The sequence below is a fragment of the Microcaecilia unicolor genome, chromosome 7, assembly GCF_901765095.1.
Source record: "Microcaecilia unicolor chromosome 7, aMicUni1.1, whole genome shotgun sequence".
Classification (NCBI taxonomy): Eukaryota; Metazoa; Chordata; class Amphibia; order Gymnophiona; family Siphonopidae; genus Microcaecilia; species Microcaecilia unicolor.
Window position 1 is genome coordinate 171390334 of NC_044037.1, and position 25676 is coordinate 171416009.

Here is a 25676-nt window from a genome sequence, read left to right on the forward strand (position 1 = left end):
GGAAACTTTAAGATTTCCTGTAATGTCTGCAAAGGGTTAATTTTGCAGACGTCATGACGAGAATGAACCTCACTCTTATATCAGGATATGTTGGTGATTCTCTCTCTCTTAGATTCACTGCTAGTACTTGTCTGTACTCTTGCATTGTTCCAAGAGAGCCTTCTGGAGTTCATAAGGCATAATATGCATAAGCAACATATCAAGATGCACTTGGAAATTATTTTCGATCTGGCTTATGGTGTCCAATACAATTGGAACAATTTCTGTAAATTTCTGCCAAATTTTCTTGCTCTCTTTTTGCATTTGTTGGTTATTGAAGATCTTCTTTTTCCACATGCAGTACAGAGTAGTCACATGATATATAACTTCTTTTTTTATTATTTTAAGATTTTCATGTACATACCAAAAATAACAAATAAAATATGTGCCCACAGGCTCAGTACAGCATTATAAACAGCCTCCCCTCTCCCGGCAGCATGGCAATCCAAATGTAAAACACCCATCTAGATAGTTGGCCTCACATGTGTGAGCAGGTATCCTGAACTCCAATACCTATCTTTCACATGAGCGAGCAAGCAAGCAAGTTCAATTTTCATTTTGCCGCACATAAATTTTCGGCAAAAATTTTAAAAAATGCCTTTTTTACAGGTGCGCTGAAAAATGATTCTGCGTGTGCCCAAAACCCACGCCTACACTGCCGCAGGCCATTTTTCAGCACACCTTAGTAAAAGGACCTCTCAGTGCTTTGAATGTTGTGACTTACAGAGTTTAGAAACTTAGAAATAAGGAAGTATAAGATTGTACTCACCAGGTATAAGCTAAAGGTTAGCTAAAATGACGCTCTGAGGAAACTGGAGAGTCATGGGATCGGAGGTAGGGTATTACTATGGATTAAGAGCTGGTTGAAAGATAGGAAGCAAAGAGTAGGGTTGATTGGTCAGTATTCTCAGTGGAGAAGGGTAGTTAGTGGGGTCCCGCAGGGTCTGTGTTGGGACCGCTGCTTTTTAACATATTTATAAATGACCTAGAGATGGGAATAACTAGTGAGGTAATTAAATTCGCAGATGACACAAAATTATTCAAGGTTGTCAAGTCACAGGAGGAGTGTGAAAGATTACAGGAGGACCTCGTGAGACTGGGGGATTGGGCGTGCAAGTGGCAGATGAAGTTCGGTGTTGACAAGTGCAAAGTGATGCATGTGGGTAAGAGGAACCCGAATTACAGCGTTGTCATGCAAGGTTCCGCGTTAGGAGTTACGGACCTAGAAAGGGATCTGGGAGTAATCGTTGATAAGACGTTAAAAACATCTGCCCAGTTTGCTGCGGCGGCTAGGAAAGCGCACAGAATGTTGAGTATTATTAGGAAAGGGATGGAAAACAAACACGAGGATGTTATAATGCCGTTGTATTGCTCCATGGTGCGACCGCACCTCGAGTGTTGTGTCCAATTCTGGTCGTCGCATCTCAAAAAAGATATAAAGGAATTAGAAAAGGTGCAGAGAAGGGCAACGAAAATGATAAAGGGAATGGAACGACTTCCCTATAAGGAAAGGCTGAGAAGGTTAGGGCTCTTTAGCTTGGAGAAAAGGCGGCTGAGGGGTGATATGATAGAAGTCTACAAGATAATGAGTGGAGTAGAGCGGACAGATGTGAAGTGAATGTTTACACTTTCAAACAACAACAAAACCAGGGGACACAAGATGAAGCTAGAATATGGTAGATTTAAAACAAACAGGAGAAAGTTTTTCTTTAGTCAGCGTGTAGTTAGACTCTGGAACTCGATGCCGGAGAATGTAGTGACAGCAGCTGGCCTTATGGAATTTAAAGGGGGTTTGGACAGATTTCTGAGGTAAAAGTCCATTGAAAATTATTAATTTTTTTTTTTTTTTTTTGGGGGGGGGGGGGGGGGGGGGGGGGGTTGCCGGGTTTTTGAAGCCTGGATTGACCACTGTCAGAGACAGGATGCTGGGCCTGATGGACCCTTGGTCTTTCCCAGTATGGCGGTGCTTATGTACTTTAAGAGTACTCTGTCTGAAGTACTGAATACATGTTAAAGAGTCCTAGTATAGCAGGGGTATAGAGATGGCTCTTCCAACACAAACCAAGGAGACAGGAATCTTGTCACACAGTGTTTATTGTCATAAATACATCTTGAAGACCCAGCACTGAGCTGTGTTTTGGCATACCTGCCTGCCTCAGGAGTCTAAATAATACCTGCAAAATTAAAAGGTAAAAAGGAATGGATACAAATTTATAAATGTAAAAAATACAATATATAAAGCATGAAGATTAAGAAGACAAATTTATCAAGAACACGATGTATAAAACAAGAGGATAAAAAAAAAGATAAAATATAATAGAACCATAAGTGAATATATGAGTGAGTGTCAAATCTGAATATATTTTTATTTATCAGGATTTATTTACCACCTTTTTGAAGGAATTCACTCAAGGCAGTGTACAGTAAGAATAGATCAAACATGATCAATGGAAGACTCTTACCTAGAGCCACAAACAGATAATATCAATTGTAATGCCTGTAAAATAGTGTATATTAGATAGTGCCAATGGTTAAATAATAAAAATAGATGATAAATAATGTGCAGTAGAAGTGAGAACAAAATGTATCCACTTAAAAATATATACAAGTTTGTGTACAAATCAGAAGTACAAGATATATAGCCAAAGGATAGAGAATACAAATTATTAATGATTAGTTTATACCAAGGGCAGAAAAAAAGTGCTCACTTGAACAATAGTGATTAGTAGATTATTAATTAAGAAAGGTAGACCAAATAAATGAATAAAAAATCTTGTAAAAGTACTGACCTGTAGATGTATGAATGTCTGTGACAAGTCTTCAAGATGTATTTATGACAAGATTCCTGACTCCCCGGTTTGTGTTGGAAGAACCATCCCTATACCCCCTACTCCATTAGGACTTTTTCTCTACGTTTCTGTTCCTCCACTCTGGTGGTTTCTTTACCTGAATATATATTAACCATATTAATAAAATTGTATTCTAAATGTGCAGCCTCAAGGGCACAAAGTACTGTACAATTCATATCACTGTCACTGAATGCATGAACACAAATGCAGGTAAACAATTATGGCTTCAGTCATACATCATTTTTGTCCCGTTCTGATTAAGCAGGCTTTGGACTGATTTAGTCATAATCAGTCAAGTATAAGACAATTGGAACTCACCTATCTAATAACAGAACAGCAAGCAACTATCACTGTTTTAATCACCAAGTCTTCTGCAGGTGCTTGAATGGAATTAAATGCCATGGGATTCTAAAATATGTCCTGTTGTTTATTTATTTGAGACTTGATCTACCGCCTTTGACTGCCAGGCAGAGCAAGGCTGTTTACAAAAATAAGAACAAAAAACATAAGGCAAAGAAAAGAACTACAATATTGTGACAGGAAAGATAAGCAAGCAAACAAGCAGGGATAAGTATTTCATTAAAAGTAGACATAAGATTTCTCTCTCTCGAGCAACAATACCTTGCAAACCATCCCAATCAACCAGAATAGGCTTGCTGAAATAACCAGATCTTTAGCATGGCCTTAAATTTCTTTATACTTAGTTCACTACATAAAGGTAAAGGCATAGAATTCCAAAGAGAAGGGCATGCAAAAAAGAATGCACAGCAATGAGTTGTCTCCAGTTGTGCAAAACGGGGCCCTTGTAAAGTCATACCTTGATCATTTATAGAGCGTAACATTTGAGGTGATGAATGTGGGATAGTCAAAGAGGCCAGGCATAAAGGTGTACTTTGTCTGAAAGCCTTGAAACCTAATAATAGAGCTTCAAACTAGATATGATACTGAATAAGCAGCCAATAATGTTCTTGTAAAGGAGGCATAATATGATCAAATTTACGTAAGTGGCAAAGTAAACGGATAGCTGTGTTTTGAAGTAAGCAGAAGTTTAGTAATCCTTAAGTAGATGATGTTACAATAATCCATGAAAGTCATAAAAAGGGACAAAATAAGTGAATGGAATGTATTATGATCTCAGTTGACGCAGCAGAAAGAATTGGGATTTGCACAGAGCAGCAACCTATGGTTCGAAGGAGAGAGCAGAGTCTTCAAGGACCCCTAAGTACCCGAAACTAGGAACTAGAGAAATATGGGTACCAAATAGTAGAATTGGACCAATAGGGGGCAGTATAATGGCCAGTTAGCCAGCAGACAACTGTTTTGTTGCTATTTAGTACAAGGCATGGTTACCATATGACTCCAGAAAAAGGAGGACAGATTGAGCCAGTCTGGGTTTTACTTCCATTGCTTTCAATGGAAGCAAAACCCAGACTGGATCAATATGTCCTCCTTTCTCTGGAGCCATATGGTAACCCTAGTACAAGGCCATTGTTCAACAGCATGTAAGCTTTGTTGAAGAGGTAACAAATTCATGGGGCAGGGGCGTATCTGAGGTTCAGCAGTAGGGGGGGCAAGGGCTAGAGTGAGGGGGCACATTATAGCCCCCCACCGGCCGCCGCCGCCCCCCACCGCCGTCAACCCTCCCCCACCTACCGCCGTCAACCCTCCCCCGCCTACTGCGGGCGCCGTCACCTACCCCCGCCGAGGTCCGCTTCCTCCTGCCGGTGCCTTTAAAAATATTACTTCAGCTGGCGGGGGACCCCAACCCCTGCCAGCCCAGCCGCGGTCTTGTTTTAAGTTCTTCCTCGTGCTGTTGAAAGCTGCCGCCTGCATCCCTTCCAGTTTCGGATGGAGTCTGACATCGCAGCACGTTGACGTCCTGCACGTACAACGTGCTGCGACGTCAGACTCCGTCCGAAACTGGAAGGGATGCAAGCTGCAGCTTTCAACAGCACGAGGAAGAAGAACTTAAACAAGACCTCGGCTGGGCTGGTGGGAGTTGGGGTCCCCCGCCAGCTGAAGTAATATTTTTAAAGGCACCGGCAGGAGGAAGCGGACCTCGACGGCGGTAGGGGGTCCAGGGCGAAATCTGCGGGGGCCCAGGCCCCTGTGGCCCCATGCAGATACACCCCTGGGTTGTAGGGTCAACTTTAAACAGTAAAAGAATATCATATGCATAGAAATGAAAGGAGATACATGATTCTTGAAAAAGTGTTGCAAGTGGGCTGACAAAAATATTAAAATTAAGGGGTGAAAGAATGGACCCTTGTGGGACACCGCATGCTAGAGATTTAACCGAAGAGGTGGACTGATTGCTAGTGACATGAAAAGAACGACCTGTGAAGAAAGACTGGAACCACTGAAAAACGGAGCCAGAGATCCCTAGTGATGAAAGATGTGAGAACAATAAAGAATAATCCACTAGGTCGAAAGCCACAGAAAGGTCAAGAGAGACAGCTAAAGTGAAATAATGATTATCAAGGTTAGACCGTGCTTCACTTAGAACACATGCTAGAATTGTTTCTGTATTGCAGGCAATCCTAAGGCCCGATTGATGGGGATGCAATACTAAGGTCTTTTCAACAAACTGACTTAGTTGCAGAAATACAACCTTCTTAACTATCTTGAAAAGAAAGCAGAGGTTGGAAACTAGTCTATAATTAGCAGGTAAAGAGGGGTCCAAACTGGGCTTTTTCAAAATGGGTCTTACTGATGCTATTTTCCAGTCAGAAGAACCTACACCATGTGTTAGACTAGAATTTACAATAGATAACAGACGAGAAAAAAAAGACACAAATTTGGCAATTTTATACAAGCTCAGGGACATGGGTCCAGTGAGCAGGAGGTGGTTCTCATAGAAGTTAATACTTTACCCAAAGAAAATTGTGTTTGTAATTGAAATGTGTCTCACTGTAATCTTAAACCAGGGATTTACCATTGTTCGCTAAAGTTAGTTTGCATTTGATGTCAGGCAGAAGGAGGAGCAGGCAAAGTGTCACGAAGTTGTTGAATCTTATCATTAAAGAAATCAGACTATGAATTTGAAGAGGGAAGGTTAACATAGTTTTGGGTAGCCGAGTCTTTATTTTATTTGTTACATTTGTATCCCACATTTTCCCACCTATTTGCAGGCTCGATGTGGCTTACATAGTATCGTGAAGGTGTTCGCCAACTCCGGTTGAGAAATAAATACATAGTGATGTTATAGTCTAATAGGTTCATAGTTACAGACGCAATTAGGAATAGTAGAGAAAGAGAGATACATATGTTCGTTAAGAGGTTTGGTTATGTTGTGTTGCAGGGTTTCAGGCTCTTAAGTTGGGTCAGAGGGGTATGCCTTTTCGAACAGGTAGGTCTTTAGTGATTTCCGGAAATTAAGATGGTCATATGTTGTTTTCACAGCTTTTGGTAGTGCATTCCACAATTGTGTACTTATGTAGGAGAAGCTGGATGCATAGCTTGATTTATATTTGAGTCCTTTGCAATTTGGGTAGTGGAGATTTAAGTATGTTCATGTAGATCTGACTGCATTTCTGGTTGGGAGGTCTATGAGGTTTGTCATGTATCCCAGGGCTTCGCCATAGATAATTTTATGGACCAAGGTACAGATTTTGAAAGCTATGTGTTCTTTGACTGAGAGCCAGTGTAGTTTTTCTCGGAGGGGTTTGGCGCTTTCGAATCGTGTTTTTCCAAATACGAGTCTGGCTGCTGTGTTTTGAGCGGTCTGAAGTTTCTTTAATAGTTGCTCTTTGCATCCCACATAGATTCCGTTGCAGTAGTCAACGTGGCTTAGTACCATTGATTGTATCAGGTTGCGGAAAGTACCCCTTGGGAAGAATTGTTTCAGGCGTTTGAGTTTCCACATTGAGTGGAACATTTTCTTTGTTGTAGAGTTCATTGGCTCTCGAGTGTGAGGTTACGGTCGATTGTGACCCCGAGAATTTTCAGGCTGTCTGATATAGGGAGGGTGTGATCTGGGGTGTTTTAAGTTTGTGGGTTTGTTCATGTTGTGTTGGGGTGAGAGGATGAGGTAGTGTGTTTTTTCTGTGTTGAGTTTTAATTGGAAAGCATTTGCCCAAGAATTCATAGTGTTTAGGCCGAGCGTGATTTCTTTGGTGATTTCTGTCAGGTCATGTTTGAAAGGGATGAATATAGTGACGTCGTCTGCATAGATGAATGGGTTGAGGCCTTGGGTGGCTAAGGATTTTGCTAGTGGGGTCATCATAAGGTTGAAGAGGATAGTGGTGATCCTTGCGATACTCCGCAGTCTGCTTTCCATGGAGATGATATGTTAGAGTTTGATTTCACTTGGTATGTTCTGGTAGTTAGGAAACCTTTGATCCAGTTACATATATTTCCATCAATCTCGAAGTAGTCTAGGAGCCTTAATAGTATATTATGGTTTACAATGTCGAATGCACTAGACATGTCGAATTGGAGAAGTATGCTTTTGCCTGTTGCTATTTCCAGCTTGAATTTGGCTAGGAGAGTGGTAAGTACTGTTTCGGTGCTATGGAGGGGGCGAAATCCAGATTGTGATTCATGTAATATTGAGAATTTATTTATGTAATACGTGAGTTGTTTGGTTACCATACTTTCCATCAGTTTGACTGCTAGTGGGATGGATGCTACTGGGCGGTAGTTGGTAAGTTCATTTATACTTTTCTTGGTATCTTTTGGTATAGGGGTGAGTAGGATGTTGCCATTTTCCTCGGGGAAGAGACCTTGTTGGAACATGAAATTTAGGTGAGATGTGAGGTCTGTTATGAAGCGGTCGGGTGCGGATTTTATTAGGTATCTGGGGCAGGTGTTCAATTTGCAGTGAGTATTGGAGAACCTGCAGATCGCATGGGTAATTGTTTCAGCCGAGAGGAGGGCGAAGTTAGACCAGGTTTGGTCTGCTGAATATTCTCCTGGGGTTGGGTCAAGGCCATTGATGAAGTTTTCAATATTGGTAGTGTTATGAGGAGTGAGTTGCGTAGTTTTACGATTTTTTCATTGAAGTATTTGGCAAGACTGTCTGCCGTTGGGATGTCTGTATTGGTTGTAGTGACTAAGGTAGTGTCTAGTAATTTGTGTACGAGTTGGTATAGTTTTTCGAGTCTTTGTAATCTGGTCCTATTTTAATTTTAAAATAGGACCTTTTGGTCTGTCTTATTGTGTACTAGTAAAAAAGGCCCGTTTCTGTGTTTTGTTTTTAACCATACAGAGTGTGTCTGTGTGTGTGTGATAGAGACTGTGTGTTTGTGTGACAGAGAGATACAGAGACTGTGTGTGTGTGGAAGTGATGTCCATGACCCCCTCCTTCCCTTGCTCTCCTTATGTCTGTGTTGCAGGCCCCGCCCGCTCTGTCCCTCTTCAGTCCTACTTGAAGACAGGGATTATTGTATTTAGCGATGGTGCCCTCCCTGCTTACCTTTCTTCGGTGTTTGTGTGCGTTGGCCAGCACAGCGTTAACTGTGGAGGGAGGGTGTTCATCGCGTGTGGGTTTTTTCTTGTATTTTTGTCGCGAATGCCAGCTGAATTGAGAAGGGAGTGTGTTCAGCACTTCACTGACGGCAGGGAGGCTTTTCAGCGCTTCACTGGCAGTACCGGTGTTCCAAGGGGGGGGGGTGTTTTCAGCGCTTCACCTGCCGGCACCGGTGTTCCGAGGGGGGAGGGTGTTTTCAGCGCTTCACCTGCCGGCACCAGTGTTCCGGGGGGGGGGGGGGGGGGGGGTGTTTTCAGCGCTTCACCTGCCGGCACCGGTGTTCCGAGGGGAGGGGGGTGTTTTCAGCGCTTCACTCACTGCTTCTTTTTTCCGCTTTTGTTTTGTTTTCTTGTCGTCCGTGGGAAGGTGAGCTGAGCGGTTTGCAGTTTGAGCTGGAGGGGGGAGGGGGTTGGGTGATGCGCTTTGGGGGGGTAGGGGCTTGGGTGATGCGCCGAGGGGGGGTGGCAGTGAGAGCTGGTTCATAGGCAGGGGGAGGAGTAAGGAAATACTCTTCCCCCTGCAGTGACATCAGCTGAGGCTTCTCCTACTCCTCCCCCTGCAGTGACGTCAGCTGAGGCTTCGGAGACCCAAGTTACGGACACAGGCAGCCAGGTTTTAGAACGTTGGAGATGAGAATTATTATATAGGATTTGTATTTCCTTTGCATTTGTTTCCAGGTGTTGAGTGTGTGATCTTCTTTTATTTTTGTCCATGCTTGTTCGAGCTTCCTGGTTAGTGTTTTTAGCTTTTTCAGTTCGTCGTTGAACCATGGTATTGAGTTATGTCTTCATGATGTTCTTGTTTGTAGGGGTGCAATTTCGTCTAGTATGCTATTGCATCTTTTGGCCCATTCTTTGAGGTAGTTTGTGGAGTCCTTCTATGCTGACCATTGGTTATTATATAACTGTTGCCAGAATGTTTTGGTGTCTATTTGGCCTCTTGTGTGCTCTTTTTCTGCCAGTTTAGGGATAGGTTTAGTTTGTAGTGATCAGTCCAAGGTGTTTCTGACCATTTGATGCCTGTTATTATTAGGTTCTGGTCTGTGGACCATTTGTGTGCGATGAGGTTGAGTGTGTGCCCTTTGACGTGGGCTGCTTGCATGTGTGGCCATTTGAGGTCACATAGGTAGAGGAATTCCTTGCATTCACGTGCATTGATAGTGTTTGAATCTTCTAGGTCAAGGTTGATGTCTCCTAGTACTAGTATATTGGAATGGGCAACACAAGTATTTGAGATGAAGTCCATTAAGTTTGATTGGTTTTCGTTCCAGTTACCTGGTGGTCTGTAGAACAAGACACAGTTCAGATGATCAAGTAGGGATTTGTTGTGGATTCTTATTGAGGCGATTTCAAGTTGGTTTGTTATTGACTCAGCAATGGATTCGGTGGTAAAATGTGATCAGTAGATTAAAGCTATGCCTCCGCCTCTCTTTTCCTTTCTAGTCTAGTGTGTGATTTTGTATCCTGGGGGGCAAAGGTCAAGGATTATGGGGTCCTTTTGATCATGGATCCAGGTTTCGGTGATGAAAATAAGATCAAGGTTTTCAGACGTGATCCAATCTGTTGTTGTTTTGTTTACAAAGGATCTGGCGTTGATGTAGCCTAGTTGGACTTTTTGGTGTGTGGCTTCTAGGTTTGGTGTTGTGTGGATTTTTTTTAGTTGTCGATTCTTAGTGAGCGTGTGGTTGTTTTGACCTTTCTTTGTGTTTTAGCCGCATTGAGCCTGCCATGAGTGAGAAAGTGCGGGGTACAAATAAAACAAAACATTTTGTTAATGTTGACCACCAGTTGGTGTTCTTCCTTTGTTTTGGTTATTGTTTGCCTGCTGCTGCTGTTCATTGACAGCAGCCCAAGAGCTCACATTGTCCCTGAGTCCATGACAGTTTGCTAAGACCCTGACACCGTGACAGTGGGAGCCCACCCATTGATCTGTGAACACAAGCCATGTGTCCAATTCTGGTCACCGCATCTCAAAAAAGATATAAAGGAATTAGAGAAGGTGCAGAGAAGGGCGACGAAAATGATAAAGGGAATGGAACAACTTCCCTATGAGGAAAGGCTGAGAAGGTTGGGGCTCTTCAGCTTGGAGAAAAGGCGGCTGAGGGGTGATATGATAGAAGTCTACAAGATAATGAGGGGATTAGAGCAGACAGATGTGAAGCATTTGTTTACACTTTCAGACAACAACAAAACCAGGGGACACAAGATGAAGCTAGAATATGGTAGATTTAAAACAAATAGGAGAAAGTTTTTCTTTACTCAGCGTGTAGTTAAGACTCTGGAACTTGTTGCCAGAGAATGTAGTGACAGCAGCTAGCCTTACGGAATTTAAAGGGGGTTTGGACAGATTCCTGAGGGAAAAGTCCATTGAACATTATTAAAAATTTTTTTTTTTTTTTTGGGGGGGGGGGGGGGGGGGTTTGCTGGGTTCTTGAAGCCTGGATTGGCTGGTGTTGGAGATGATGGACCCTTGGTCTTTTCCCAGTATGGCGGTGCTTATGTACTTATGCTCAGCGTATTTGCCTCATTCATATTATAAAATAGTTGACACCTGAAAATCATCTGCAGTCAAGTGTTTTTGTACTCATATACCCATTGCCTCTGCCTCTTTCTCTCTCATGACCCCCATCTTCTCTTCCATCAATCTTACTCATATGGATTTCCATGGTATGGTGTGCATGCTCACTGATAAACATGCACATCTATGCCAGTTTTTGCTGCCACAATAATCCTAGCCAAGGTCTGCCCCTCTCTGACACAATTTTCTGTTTGCACCTGGGCAGCTCACAGGAAAAGAGCAGAGAGCAGGAAAGCTTCAGGGCAGCTGGAGGCAGCTTGTGAGGATGGGCTGCTGTGCCGGGGCCCCTCTGAGAAGGGAAATAATTTTTTAAAGAAGACTGCAAGGTGAAGTGAGGGGAAGGGAGGGAGATGGACCATGATGGGGAGAAGGGTAAGAGATCGCGTAGCAATGCAGGTAGGGAGATTGAGGGGAGAGGGTGAGGAGAGGGGATCATCAGAGGCCGCTTCAATTTCTGACCTGGGCCCCACCATGTCTAAAACTGGCCCTGGTCCTAGCTAAATGTGTGTGGGAATAGAAGTTTGACTTCATTGGGCCGTATATGCACACCCCACAATCCTTGCTGCTAGCTGCACCTCACGCCTGGAATAGACTTCCCGAACCTGTGCGTCTGGCCCCATCTTTGCCCGTTTTCAAATCCAGGCTAAAAGCTTACCTCTTTAACGTTGCTTTTGACTCCTAATCACTGCTCACTGCCTGTACCTTTTATCCCCACCTCTTTAATTCCCTTACCTCTTAATTGTTCTGTATGTTTGTCTACCCTATTTAGATTGTGAGCTCTTTGAGCAGGGACTGTCTTTTCATGTATGGTGTACAGCGCTGCGTATGCCTTGTAGCGCTATAGAAGTGTTAAGTAGTAGTAGTAGTACAAGGAGTCCCAGCCATTTTTCTGCAGTTGAAACAGGTCTTCTTTTAGGTGGGTCATATGCACCTTGACTACTGCTGACAGTTAAACATCATTTAAGCACATTATCCCCTGGATTCTATATATGGTGCCCAAATTTGGACATGCTGCCAAGATGGGAGAGTAGGAATATGATCCTTGTCAGGAAGGGTGGGGGTCGGGATAACAATTTGAAACATGAGATAAATCTGCTTAGAAGGGATGAGGAATTGGGTGAGTCTAGCTTGCAGGAGAGGGGATCTGACCAAGGTAGGTGAGATGGAACCTATAGGAGGGAGGAATTAGTAAGTGGGGGGGGGGGGGGCAATGCTGGTCAGACCAGGAGAAAGTAGGGAATGGAGTAGGTAAGAAGTAGGGGAAGTTAAGCACCCTACCCCCAAAAAAAAATCAAACCATGTATTGGGAGAAAGAAATGAGGGAAAAGTATAAGATGAGGGGAGAAAGAAGACATTAAGCAGGGAGGAGTAGAAAAAGAAGTGGGTGTGGTCCGGGAGAAAAGAAAGAGTATGTTGTGCACAGGTTTGGTGGAGAAGAGGGACTATTGAGGACTGGCTGGGAGGGGGAGAGTGTAGGTTGTATAGATGGGCCAGGGTAGACTGGAAGGCATAGCTTGAGTGCACTGTAGATGGATTGGGAGGAGGGTGATAAGCTGGTGATAAGTTGGGGATGGAGAGGAAGAGAGACTGGCGGGACTTGTAGTACTTCCCTTAGCATTTCTTTTGTCCAGAAGCCCTCCTTGTGTGTGCACCGCCTGCTGTGCTCGACATGTAAGGACATCCTTGGCCAGTTGTATCTACAACCCATTATGCTTTAGTTTCTTTTTTATGGACTTGGTAAGTTGTGCCGAGTTGAGCACCCCTAATCCTTTTGAAAAGTTGCATCCTATGGTCTAGTTTTATTAGATTTTGTATTTTGAGGACCACTTTGAAGCATCTTTGGATTCATATGGCAGTATAGGAAACACTTTAAAATAAATACATTTCTATCCTCTGAAGTTTAATTTGTCTATTTATGAAAAAGGGTTTTTACATATAAGGATCTGATTTGTAATAACTTTTTTTGCATTCTTCAATACTAGGAGACACGTGAGCAACGAATTATTCAGTACCATGAAGAACCAGACACACCTCCGGTGCTGGTGAGTACTCCTTGCCAGTCACTATTGATCAAGACAGTAAAATAAGTATCTAGACCAGCCCTGATTTGTGGTTGAAAAGATGCTTTATTTTCAAGTGCAGCCCTATATGGGTTGCTTTGAAATCACTCAGTAGTATACATATTAACAGTTCATATGTACTAGCTATACAATACAGTTCTCTTACTTCCTGTTCTGTAATGATATTTACTGATAAATCCCAACTGTAAAGCCAAAATCAAGTGTGTTTCATACAGTGGGGGTAAAACATCAAATATATAGCAAAAATACCCAGTGCTGACCAATCTTCTTAAACAAATCATATGGCAGTAATCATCATATAATTGTATTTAACATTGTGTATATATAAATAGGATCTCAGCAATGGCGGTTCCTTTGACAAGAGCCAGCTTACTCGTGCTTTGCTCAATTCTTTCATTGGGCCAACAATTCCGTAATGAAAACTCTATTGTTTTAATTTTGCTTTTTCGTAAAATACTACCTCAAGGAAAAACTTTTGATGAGGTGTACTTAAATATGATAGCTTGTAGACTGTTTGCAGACATGCGGCATGTTTCACATAAAGCTGTGTCGGGGTTCGGTCCACTAACCACGTCTACAAGCTGTTATATTTAAGTTAAGTATACTTCATCAAATGTTGAGGTAGTATTTTAAGAAAAAGCAAAATTAAAACAATAGAGTTTTCATTAAAGAATTGTTGGACCAATGAAGCAAGAGTAGTAAGCTGGCTCTTGTCAAAGGAACTGCCATTGCTACATAAGTGCATAAGTACTGCCATACTGGGACAGACCAAAGGTCCATCAAGCCCAGCATACTGTTTCCAACAGTGGCCAATCCAGGTCACAAATACCTGGCAAGATCCCCAAAAAAGTACAAAACATTTTATGCTGCTTATTCCAGAAATAGTGGATTTTCTCCAAGTCCAATTTAATAACGGTCTGTGGACTTTTCCTTTAGGAAGCCGTCCAAACCTTTTTAAAACTCTGCTAAGCTAACCGCCTTTACCACATTTTCTGGCAACAAATTCAAGAGTTTAATTACACGTTGAGTAAAAGTTTCTCCGATTCGTTTTAAATTTACTACTTTGTAGCTTCATCGCATGCTCCCTAGTCCTAGTATTTTTGGAAAGCGTAAACAGAGGCTTCACGTCAACCTGTTCCACTCCACTCATTATTTATTTATTTTTTTTGAAAATATCTTTATTAAGGGATGGTACAGAACACTCAATAACTTGACCTTAAACAGACTCACATGATGAAGTACAAAACAGTGCTCACCCCATCAATATCAACCTATAACCAAAAGGAACAGAAAAAGAAAGGGTGCCCTACTTCATCTTGCGTACAGTATCATTACCATGTTCCATTCCCCATTTTTCCCCCCCCCCTTTTTTTTTTTCCCCTTTCCCTCCCCTCCTCCCTTCCCTGAGTGCACCCCTGCCTCTATCCAGCTTTCTTTACTGTGGCCTCAGGAGAGAACCCTCCCCTTCATACAGCTGCATATAGGTTTGCCAAAGTCCCCAATATGCCTTATGTCTGCTTGTTGGCACTAGTCCATGCTGCAACTCTACCCACGCAGCCATGTCTTTCATTAGAAAATGCCAGGCCCGGTTCGGCGGTGGCTGCGGCTTTGCCCAGAATTGCAATATGCACTTTTTGACCAGTAGAGATGCCAAGAGGACGAACCTTCCCTGCGCCTCTGACAATCCTTCCTCCCGCAGGCGCTTCATCTCTCCTAATAACAAAACCCCGAAGGACCACTCAAACGGTTTCCCTATTACTTTCTCCATTGCCTCCAAAGACTGGGTCCACAGCTCTGCCAGAGATGGGCACTCCATAAAAGCATGGACAAATGTGTCCTTTTCCCCATGGCACCTCATGCACTCTTCTTCTTCCCACAACCCCATTTCTTTCCCTCGCTGTCGCGTAATATATACCCTATGTAATATGCGGTATTGTATGTCTTGCAGTGCTGCATTGGGGGTAATCTTAGAGAGATTCTCAAATCCTCCCCAAGTCTCTCCGGAGTTATACTTTCGCCTAGTAGCATACTCCACCCTTCTGCTAATTTGGCCAATGCTGGAGCTTTTCTCTGTTCCATTATATGTTGGTACCATTGAGATAACCCATTCTGGTTCCCCGGCATTAGCAAAAACACCTGATCCAGGGTTGTAAACCGTATCTTGGATCCCGCTACTCTTGTCAACTTGTAATAGTAATCTCTCACCTGTAAAAACTGAAAAAATTGCTTATGCCCTACATTCCACGTATTCCGCACTTGTTCAAAAGTAGGGAATGTCTGACCCCCCAACTCTGTCAGCTGCCCTATATATTTGCACCCCCCATCTGTCCATATTTCAAATTGACTCCTCCCCATTCACGCTGGGAATGCTGGATTGTCTTCTAGTGAGAAAAAGGGGTACCCCCTCCCAGCCTCCCCTATTACCACCCTCCACCATTTCCACGCCTTCCCTAAAGCAGCTATAAAAGGATTCTTCCTAATACATGCCCCCCACTTCCCCTTACATCCCCCTAGTAGGGAGAACACATCTACCGGAGCGCACCAGCTCTGCCAGAACTCCGGCAACGCGTACTTAGCCAACCCCGTGTGGCACTCGTGAAGCCATCGCATTAGCGCTGCCACGTTATACAGCCTAAGGTCTGGAAGTCGTACCCCTCCCCCTTCCTACCCCGTACCAATTTTGCAAATGCTATTCTAGGGCGCTTATGATTCCAGATAAACGTTGAAATAATGCTACGGTACAGCTCCTCTTCCCTCTTTGCCACCCAAAATGGTACCATCTGCAAAGGATAAAGTAGTTTCGGAAGCACCACCATCTTAATCAGAGCTATGCGCCCTCTGAAACCCACAGGAAGGTTCTTCCAGTGGGCGCATATCTTGCGCACTGTTCCACCTTCTCTATTACATTTTTCTGTACATCCACTCATAATCTTGGCTCAGATACACCCCCAAATATCTAATCCCCATATTTGCCCATATCAAGGGGAAATTCTCCAATTGCCTACTATAACATATGCCAGACACTGCAAGAGCCTCCGATTTCTTGAAATTTATCCTAAGTCCCGCAAACATCCCAAAAGCTCTTATTAATCCCATCACTGCTGGTAACGACTCCCTCGCATTATCCAACATTAACAACATGTCATCCGCAAACAGATTGACACGGAATTCGTCGCCCCCCATGCTTATACCCTTTATGCGCCCATCCTGTCATATCTTAGCAGCTAGTGGCTCTAGTGTCAGGACAAATAGCAGGGGTGACAACGGACACCCCTGCCGTGTCCCCCTTTCAGCGTAATATTATCCGTGAGGCTCCATTAATTATCAGTTGAGCTGTCGGGTTGGCTATATAAAACACGTACCCAATCCAGGAACGCCCCCCTGACCCCATACCATTGTAAAACCCAAAAAAGATATGACCACACCACTTTATCAAACGCTTTTTCAGCGTCTAAACTGGCTATATGGCATCCCCTCGTCTACCGCCTGCCCTCTCTTAATATGCGGCAAACCTTCAGAATATTGCAGACACAAACCTACCTTTTACAACCCGACTTGGTCAGCATGTACTAACTGGGGCAAGCAGTCCCCCCAACCTATTAGCAAGCACACTAGCCCAATATCTTGAGGTCCTGATTTATCAATGAGATAGGTCTGTAAGAGCCCACTAGTTCGACATCTTCCCTGGCTTCGGCAATATAGTGATATAAGTGTGATTTAGGGTAAGGCCCCATTGTTTGAGACTCTCGGAGCTCTGCAAATAGTTTCTACTAGTGCAGGAATACAATAGTTTTGCATATCTATAGAACTCTGGCCCTAATCCGTCTGGGCCTGGTGCTTTAGCTGACTTTAGGTGTTTAATCACCCCTTGAATTCCTTCCCTGTGATGGGAGCACTCAATCTGCGCAGCTGAGTGATATCTAACCGTGGGAGCTGCAAGTTTTGAAAAAAATTCCTCACACCCTTTATCTGAAAAGGTTCCTCTATCATATAACTCCTCATAGAAGCGTGTGAACGCTCCTTTTATCTCTGCCTGTGTGGTAATATTCTCCCCCTGCGTCCCTCTTAATTTGGCAATGTATGTTTTCCCCGAGCGCTGTTTAACCAGGGATGCTAGTAATTTCCCTGTTTTATTCCCCCCACCTATGCATCCCATACTTGTACATTTTAATACTATATAGCGCTCTCTCAGTAAGCAGGCGTTGCATCTCTCTCCTGCTTTCTAAATAAGCTCGCCTGTTCCCCTCCATCGGCCGGGCAATATATCTCCGACGGGCCTCCCCCAACCTCCTGCCCATAGTAACTAGAGCCTGCTCCCTCTTCTTACGCATTGTTATTCCGTAAGCTATTATCTTCCCCTGATAACTGCTTTTTGCTGCTTCCCAGTAGATTCTAGGGCTACATCCTCCACCCTATTTTCCCTCCAGTACTCCTGCCACACCTTTACCAAATGTTCTTGAACTCTATGTTCTGGTATAGGGCTGGGTTCATACGCCATCTACCAGGCCTACTAGGAATATTCCACTCAATATCTAACCGGTTGGGGCATGGTTGAGATGTCCGCTTACTCCAATTTCCGCCCTTGCGTCCTACCCCACAGTACCCCGGTCACCAGTATATAATCTAATCTGGCATGCGCCTTATGCGGGCATGAGAAAACGTTATAATCTCTCTCTTCCTCGTGCAGTAGACGCCAGGCATCTACTAATGCTAATTCTTCACATAGGTAATTTACTCCCTTCTCTCCATGATTTTTCAACGGTTGCCTCGGTGGTTGACAATCTATGGACGGGTCACTAGTAAATTGAAGTCCCCTCCTACTAATAAGGTAATCATCTATCATCGTTAATTTTGTTTTGAAGCTGGATGAAAAAAATGGTTGGGAATATGTGTTTGGGGCATACAAGCTACAAGCGCTATTTTCTGTCCTTGCAAACTCCAGTCACTATCACCCATCTACCCTCTGGGTCTTGTTTCACCTCCTGTAAAGTAAATGCCACTGCCTTGTTTATTAACACAGCAAATCCCTCTCTGTCGGTCATTGTAAGATGCAAAATATACTTCTCCCACCCCAATCCCTGCGCAATTTAGCATGTTCTATACTGCTTAGATGGGTCTCCTGAAGCAGGGCTACATCAGCTTTTAATCTTTTTAGGTATTGCAGGATCTTCGTTCTCTTTACTGGCGAATTAATTCCTGCCACATTTAAGGTCACTATTCTTAGAGCCGCTCCCGCCATAACAGGCCCATCTTACTCTCTCCCGCAGCCAAAATCTTACCACTTATCGGGGGAGTCTCCCAGCTAAACCCCCCCGATTCTTCTTTAGCATTCCACCTATTTCCGGTCCTCATTCCAATGGTGCACCCAAATCCCTTAACGACCCTCCCCCCCTCCCTTTCCATTCCATATTCCCCCCTCCCTCCTCCCTCCTTCCCCAGTTAGCGCTGATACCCACCAGCCCTTCTTCCATGCCCTCCCCTTCTCTTTCCCCTCCCCACCCCGCTCCCGCCTTCCCTTTCCCCCTTCCCCCCCCATATATCTCTTCAAACAGACATCAAAGAAGGAGTAGAAGGAGATCTCTCCCCTTCCTTACCAGTAACCCTCCGCTCTGTGCGTCCTACCCCCCCATCAATACTTTGATATTCCATACCCTCACACATTCAACTTTCACTCCTTAAATATTTCCCCACCACTTCCATAAATTCAACTTCAACTTTTAAACAGATAAACATTGTAACATTAGAGTCCTTAACTATTTTCTTCTGCAGCTTGTCCATGAACACGATCACCTCATCTGCGCTGTAACAGCTAGCTTCTTCGCCTTTTCAGTGTTCTCTCCTTCTGCGCAACTCAATTTGGTATGGCCACTACTAAGCAGGATAATCTGCAGCTCCACATTTTGCCTCCGGTTGCAGGCTCTTTCCCATGTGCACTTTGCGCCTGCCTCTGAACATTGTCCCTGCATTCCTTCAATAGCATGTATATCCTCCTGGCAGCCGTTCTTCTTGCCCTCCTGGTGCAATTTATACTCCACTGCAGCTAGCATTGTACTTCACTCATGTTCACTGCTTGCCATTAATGTCTTTGGTTTCCTACTTACACATTGTCCATTTTTCCTGTCTTTGCTTTCTCATCCGCTTATGTTATCAAAAGGACTTTCTAAAGTTTTTCCACAAAGTTTTAAGCTCGTGATGATCCGCAAAGAACAGTGTTTATTATCATGGGTGATTCGAACCCTCGCGGGGTACAGCAGTGCAAATCGAATTCCCCTTATCAAAGAGTACCTTGCACTGCTGCCCCATCCTTCTTCTCTGTTTGGAGACCTTTGCCGAATAATCTTGGAATAGTAAGACTCTTGTACCTTCATAATCCGCCGCCCGGAGCCCTTTCTATATGCTTGCATTATTTGTTCTTTCTCAGATTAATCCAGTATTTTGCTAACACTGGCCTCGGGCGGCGGTCCGCTTCCTTTACCGCGCCTACGCGGTGCATTCGCTCCACACGAACTTGGCCTTGCAGATGTTCCAATTTAAGGTGCCCTGGGAGCCATCTAATAACAAAGTCTCTTAGATCCTGGTCTTTAACTGTCTCCGGCAGACCAATGATTCGTATATTGCTGCGTCTGCTGCGGTTCTCCAGATCATCCGTTTGTTGGGAGAGATTTTTCGCCAACTCCTCCACCTCAGCCAGTCTCCGATCAAGCGTGTCCGATCGGTCTTCTTGCCTGCCAATCCGCTCCTCTGCTTGCTGCAACTGCGTTGCTTGCCTTTCCAGACTTTCATTTATATTATCCACTGACGCCTGCAGCTTGGAAAGTCTATTGTCCAGCACTGCTGTCAGCTGTTTGGTCAGTTCCCGTATAGCTTCGTCTTGCAGTGTGACTACGGTTGCCATCGCTGCTGGGACGGATGTGGCCGAAGTGGATGCGGTCGCCATCTTAGGTGGAGAGACCTGCGTGCGTTCTCTTTGGGGCCGTGGCGTTTTCGCCGGCATAGCCCTTCACGGCCCTTCTTTTTGGCCTCAAACTCCTTCCTTCGATGCTGCCCTTCTTTCTCCGTATAGCGATCCACCTTTCACCTTAATGGGGTCGGGAATCGGGCTTTTTAAGTAGATAATTTAAGCTTCGCCGACGGAGCGAGGTGCCCGAGCGTCCTCTCAGCCCCGAAGCATCATGGGACCCCCCCCACTCATTATTTTATAGACCTCTATCATATTTCCCCTCAGCCGCCTTTTCTCCAAGCTGAAGAGCCCCAGCCGCTTTAACCTTCCCTCAAAGGGAAGTCGGTCCCATCCCCTTTATCATATTTGTCGCCCTTCTCTGCATCTTTTCTAATTCCACTATATCTTTTTTGAGATGCAGCAACCAGAATTGAACACAATATTTGAGGTGCGGTCACACTATGGAGCGATACAAAGGCATTATAACATCCTCATTTTTGTTTTCCATTCCTTTCCTAATAATACCTAACATTCTATTTGCTTTCTTAGCCACCACAGCACGCTGAGCAGAAGGTTTCAACGTATCAACAACAACACCTAGATCCCTTTCTTGGTCCGTGACTCCTAACGTGGAACCTTGCATGACGTAGCTATAATTTCTTTACTGCATGCATCACTTTGCACTTGCTCACATTAAACGTCATCTGCCATTTAGACGCCCAGTCCCCCAGTCTCGTAAGGTCCTCTTGTAATTTTTCACAATCTTCCTGCGAGTTAACTGAGGTCCTATATGTACATATAAATGCAATATTAAGTACATTTATATAATAATTACTGCCATATGATTGAATTAAGAAGATTGCGCTGGGTATTTTTTCTATATATTTGATGATGTTTACTGAGGCATATCTACAGAAGTACTTTTAATTATATCCTTAGCGCACTATGATTTAATGAGATATCTTTTATTTTAAATAATTTCCCTATCAAGTTAGAGGTGCTGCCCTTGTTACTTTCATTGCATGGGCCTGGTGCCCTCAAGAGTATATTGTATCACTCTTCCTGCATTTCATCTTCAGTTAGAACAGTCCCAGGATGACCTGATCTTTTTCACATGACTATCAACACTAGAACAATTAAAAAAAAAAGCTGCAAAGGTTAGTAGACTTAGTATTGATCAGATCATTTTTATTACTGTACTGTCTGTCTATATATCAGTGTGATTAAACCCATGGCTTCAGCTACACTGAGAATAGAAGTAGTAATTCACTTCAAGGAAGGTAATGTACAGTAATTGTGACTTTTAGCAACTCAGCTCCCTGCTAAAGTGGTTCATGGAATGAGTAAGGGTGAATATCATTATTATACTATACATCCCCCCTCTGCTTTTGACAGATTGTGATGTATGAGCCAAACAGTGCTGAATAAAATGGTGTCACTAGAGTCAGAAAGCACTGAATATTTGTACAGTCCTGTATTTATGCCATGCTTAAGCCAAACATATTTAATCAGAAACTGCCAGATAATTCAACCATAAATACAGTGTCAATGAAGAAAATCTTTCAGGGAAAGAGAGAGAAGAGAGAGAGACACACATTTTTAACTTGTCAGATAGTTACAGAATGGAGTTGAAAGTAGCAGTACTACACCTTTCATTGAATCTTAACAAGGTTTACTTATATATACCAAAGTAAACCCATTAATTTTTTTCACTCATATAATCTATAGAAACATTTTTGGCCATTCTTTCAGAAAGCAAGAAAGATTTTTGTGAAGAGTCAATTCACACCATGGATATGTTGTGAAGATAGAGGTGGTATATAAGGAATTAAACAAATAAAATATAGAGGAACACAAGAGCAGGAGCTGCAGGTAGGCCAAGATCCACTCCCTAAAGAATAGAGGAGCTAGCAGTGGAAGAAGCAGCAGGATGGTGAGGAGGCTGGGATTGACACCTGAAGAATGGAAGGGCCTGCAGTGCACTGAAGTCAGGAGTTTGGCAAGTTTCCCGCTAGTGAAGATATGGCAAACTGACCCGAAGAATGAGAAAGGAGGGACCCAGAGGCAGCCTGTGAGGGATGCATGGTCATGTGCAAAGACTCATTGTGGGGCTAAAAAGCAGGGCCTTTATGATACCCTTGGCCAAATTATTATCTAACCAAAACCTTAATCCACACATATACGCAGATGATGTAACGATCTACATTGTGTTTAAACAAGATTTAAAGGAAATTACCAACGACATTAACCAAAGTTTCCATATCATGCATTTATGGGCGGATGCTTTTCAATTGAAACTCAATGCAGAAAAAACACAATGCCTTATACTTACCTCACAACACAACACGAACAAATTTACCACCATAAACACTCCAAACCTATCCCTTCCCGTCTCAGACACCCTGAAAATTCTTGGAGTTACCATTGATCGACACCTTACACTTGAAAATCACGTGAAAAATACAACCAAGAAGATGTTCCATTTAATGTGGAAATTAAAAAGAGTAAGACCTTTCTTCCCAAGGACCATTTTTTGCAACCTAGTACAGTCAATAGTGCTTAGTCACCTAGATTACTGCAATGCACTATACGCTGGCTGTAAACAGCAAATCATCAAGAAACTTCAAACCGCTCAGAACACCACAGCCAGACTCGTATTCGGAAAAACAAAATATGAAAGCGCAAAACCCCTAAGGGAAAAGTTACACTGGCTTCCACTTAAAGAACGTATCGCGTTCAAGATTTGTACCTTAGTTCATAAAATCATTCACGGAGATGCCCCAGCCTACATGTCCGACCTGGTAGACTTACCACCCAGGAACGCTAAAAGATCATCCCGCACGTTCCTTAATCTTCACTTCCCCAGTTGCAAAGGTCTAAAATACAAACTAATGCATGTGTCAAACTTTTCTTACCTGAGTACAGAGTTAAGGAAAGCATTACCACGCAATTTAAAAACTATCTATGAACTAACTTTCGTAAATCTCTGAAGACCCACCTCTTCAATAAGGCATACTACAAAGATCAACAAGTGTAATTGTAACGCATCTCCATCCTGCCTACAATCAGAACTACTTTTTCATATATCTGCTTGCTTAATTTTCTGTTATGTTATTCACGGTCTCTATGTAACACTAACTGTCTATTTTCTAATCTATTATCCACCAAGAACAATACATTGTAAGCCACATTGAGCCTGCAAAAAGGTGGGAAAATGTGGGATACAAATGCAATAAATAAATAAAAACATGGCTGTAAATATCGCCGTTCTTAGCCTCCTAAGTGCTGTGAAAATATCGGGAAGGAGAGTAGATGCAGCCTAGAAAAAGTTTAGAGAAGTTCCGCTTTTCGGCACGCAAGCAGGAGAAAGCGGGAGCTGGTTCTGTAGGCGAGGCGGAGGAGAGCAGGAACATGGCAGCGGTGCAATCGGAGTCAGAGGAAGAAAGCGCGGGCGTGCAGGAACGTGCGCTGGGTGAGCTGGGCACGCGAGTAGCGACAGTGAAGGAATCGGTGGAGGAGATCCGTGAGGAGTTGTCTTCAGTGAAAGGAACCGGTGCTAAGCAGGCAGAGGCTCTGCAGGAGGTAAATGATCAGCTGGAAGAGCTTGAGAACCGGTCTAGGAGGAATAACCTCCGATTTAAAGGTATTCCTGAGACTGCAGAGTTTCGTGACTGTGTTAAAGTGGTGGAGGACTTTAGTAATTTTGTGATGGGGCCTGGTGGTGAGAATGAGTCCACCACGTGGCAGATACAGCCGGCTCATCGGAGTCTGGGCCCTATGAGAGAGGGCACTGCGAGATATATATATATATATATATATATATATATATATATATATATATACACACACACACACACATTTGCTCTCCCTCTTATTCTTTTCAGACTTAATTACCATTTGTACATTTCTCTAGCTTTTGCCTCAGCGGTGCTCATTGCCAAAAGATATTTTTCAATGGCAATGCTATTAGCACCCACCTCTTCATCGGCTTTTTATGAAGCTATATTCTTACTTACTATTCTTTTTCAGTATGCTTTAATCTCTTAAGTACTTATCTTTATAGGTAGTCAGACTGGGGGTTTAAACTTGTCTGACATGCATGTTTCCCCTATTCAATAGGCTGTGTCAAAGACTTCCCCTAAGAATTAAAAAGAAAAATCGTCTCAATTCATTGTGTATGAGTCGTGTTAACTCCCCGTACAGCATGACAAACATTTTGTCCTTCTATTCTTAATAAATTTTACAGTTACCCTCAGCTGTCTTCAGCGCCAGCCTTGCTATATTACTCTCGGGATTACTCCTGCAAAGATGGTGACGGCATTCTAATAAATTCATTTAAACGGTTCCTGTCATGACGTCTCTTTTCCTCCCCTTGGCTCTCATTGGATGGTAGGAGATCTCATTTACATTAATGACGCCCATTCTAATTCGGCATTTAAACCCGTTGGTACAACTGTTCTAAAAGTATATATATACCATTGCTCCCTAAAATTTAACAATTTATTTAATGAACCACCTTCACTGCCTTGTTGTATATGTTCCAACACCCTCCATCTTATATCTTCTACATTATGATTTTTCTCAATCCAATGTTCTACTAGAGGGGCCTGAGTATTCTTCGTGGTGATCCTAGATTTAATGTTCAGTTAGTCGTATCTTAATTGGTCGACTACTTCTCCCTATATATACTAAATTGCATGGACATTGTATTGCATATATAGTATTTCTGGTCTCGCAATTTGTAATCTCTCTGGCTTTCAAAATGTTTTCAATGCCTGGTACCACCCACTGGGATCCCATAATGGTAAACCTACACCACTGACATCTGTCACACATCTGGTGCTCCCCCTTGTTTTCTTTATTTCTGGGTAATGTGAACTTGTTCCCTGCCAATCTTTCTCCTATCGTTTTATTATTTATTTATTTATTTATTTATTATTATTTATTGCATTTGTATCCCACATTTTCCCACCTATTTGCAGGCTCAATGTTGCTTACAGAGTGTGGTTATGACATAATCATTTCATGATAACAGGTACAGTGCTTAATGTTTAAAGATTAGGTAAGGGAAGAAACACAGAATCATTTCATGATAACAGTTACAATTATTGATGTTTGAAGGTTAGGTAAGGGAGGATAGACGGAAGGTGTTAGGTAGGATAGAGGTGAAATTTAATAACTATGTGGATTGTTGAGGTAGTTTTGTAGGCTATGTGTTTTCTCTAGTATAGGATATCATTGGAAATTCTTGAAAGCACAGATATAGCTGAACTATATGCCAATGCATCATTATTCGTACTATCTTCTGGCTAACCTCCGTATAAGGGAGAACACATGTGAGACCCTCATATCTCTCTTTCTTACAATCATTTAACAGGAGTGGACGCTAGGCAAAACGTGCCCTTAAATAAGCTTTTTTAATAGCAGATTTTGGATACCCCCTTGCTTCAAACCTCTGTCCAAGCTCTTTGGCTCTACTTTTAAAATCACTCAGAGACGAACATACTCTTCTTATTCGTAGGAATTGACTTACTGGGAGGCTATATTTTAATTGAAATGGGTGAAATCTTCCAAACTGAAGGAGGGTATTTCGACTCACTGGCTTCCTATATAATGAAGTACTCAGATCAGTGCCCTCTTTATAAACGACCATGTCCAGAAACTCAATTGCTTCTCTACTTGCTGATTTAGTACATTTTATATTGGTATCTAAGGTGTTT

The 25676-nt window shown here is 43.0% G+C and overlaps 1 protein-coding gene across 2 annotated transcripts in view; it reads left to right on the forward strand.

Moving 5' to 3' along the window:
- The window catches only part of LOC115474553 (alpha-aspartyl dipeptidase-like), a 94761-nt gene that overhangs the window by 65653 nt on the left and 3432 nt on the right, over positions 1–25676 (forward strand). Inside the window, exons 6-7 of one of the 2 annotated variants that reach the window (XM_030210063.1) lie at positions 12918–12977; positions 21036–21114. In XM_030210063.1, the coding sequence (XP_030065923.1) occupies positions 12918–12977; positions 21036–21074 (99 nt within the window). In that variant the 3' untranslated portion in view covers positions 21075–21114. Of the gene's footprint in view, positions 1–12917; positions 12978–21035; positions 21115–25676 lie in introns of those variants that run through there. The other variant, XM_030210062.1, reaches the window with a different exon arrangement.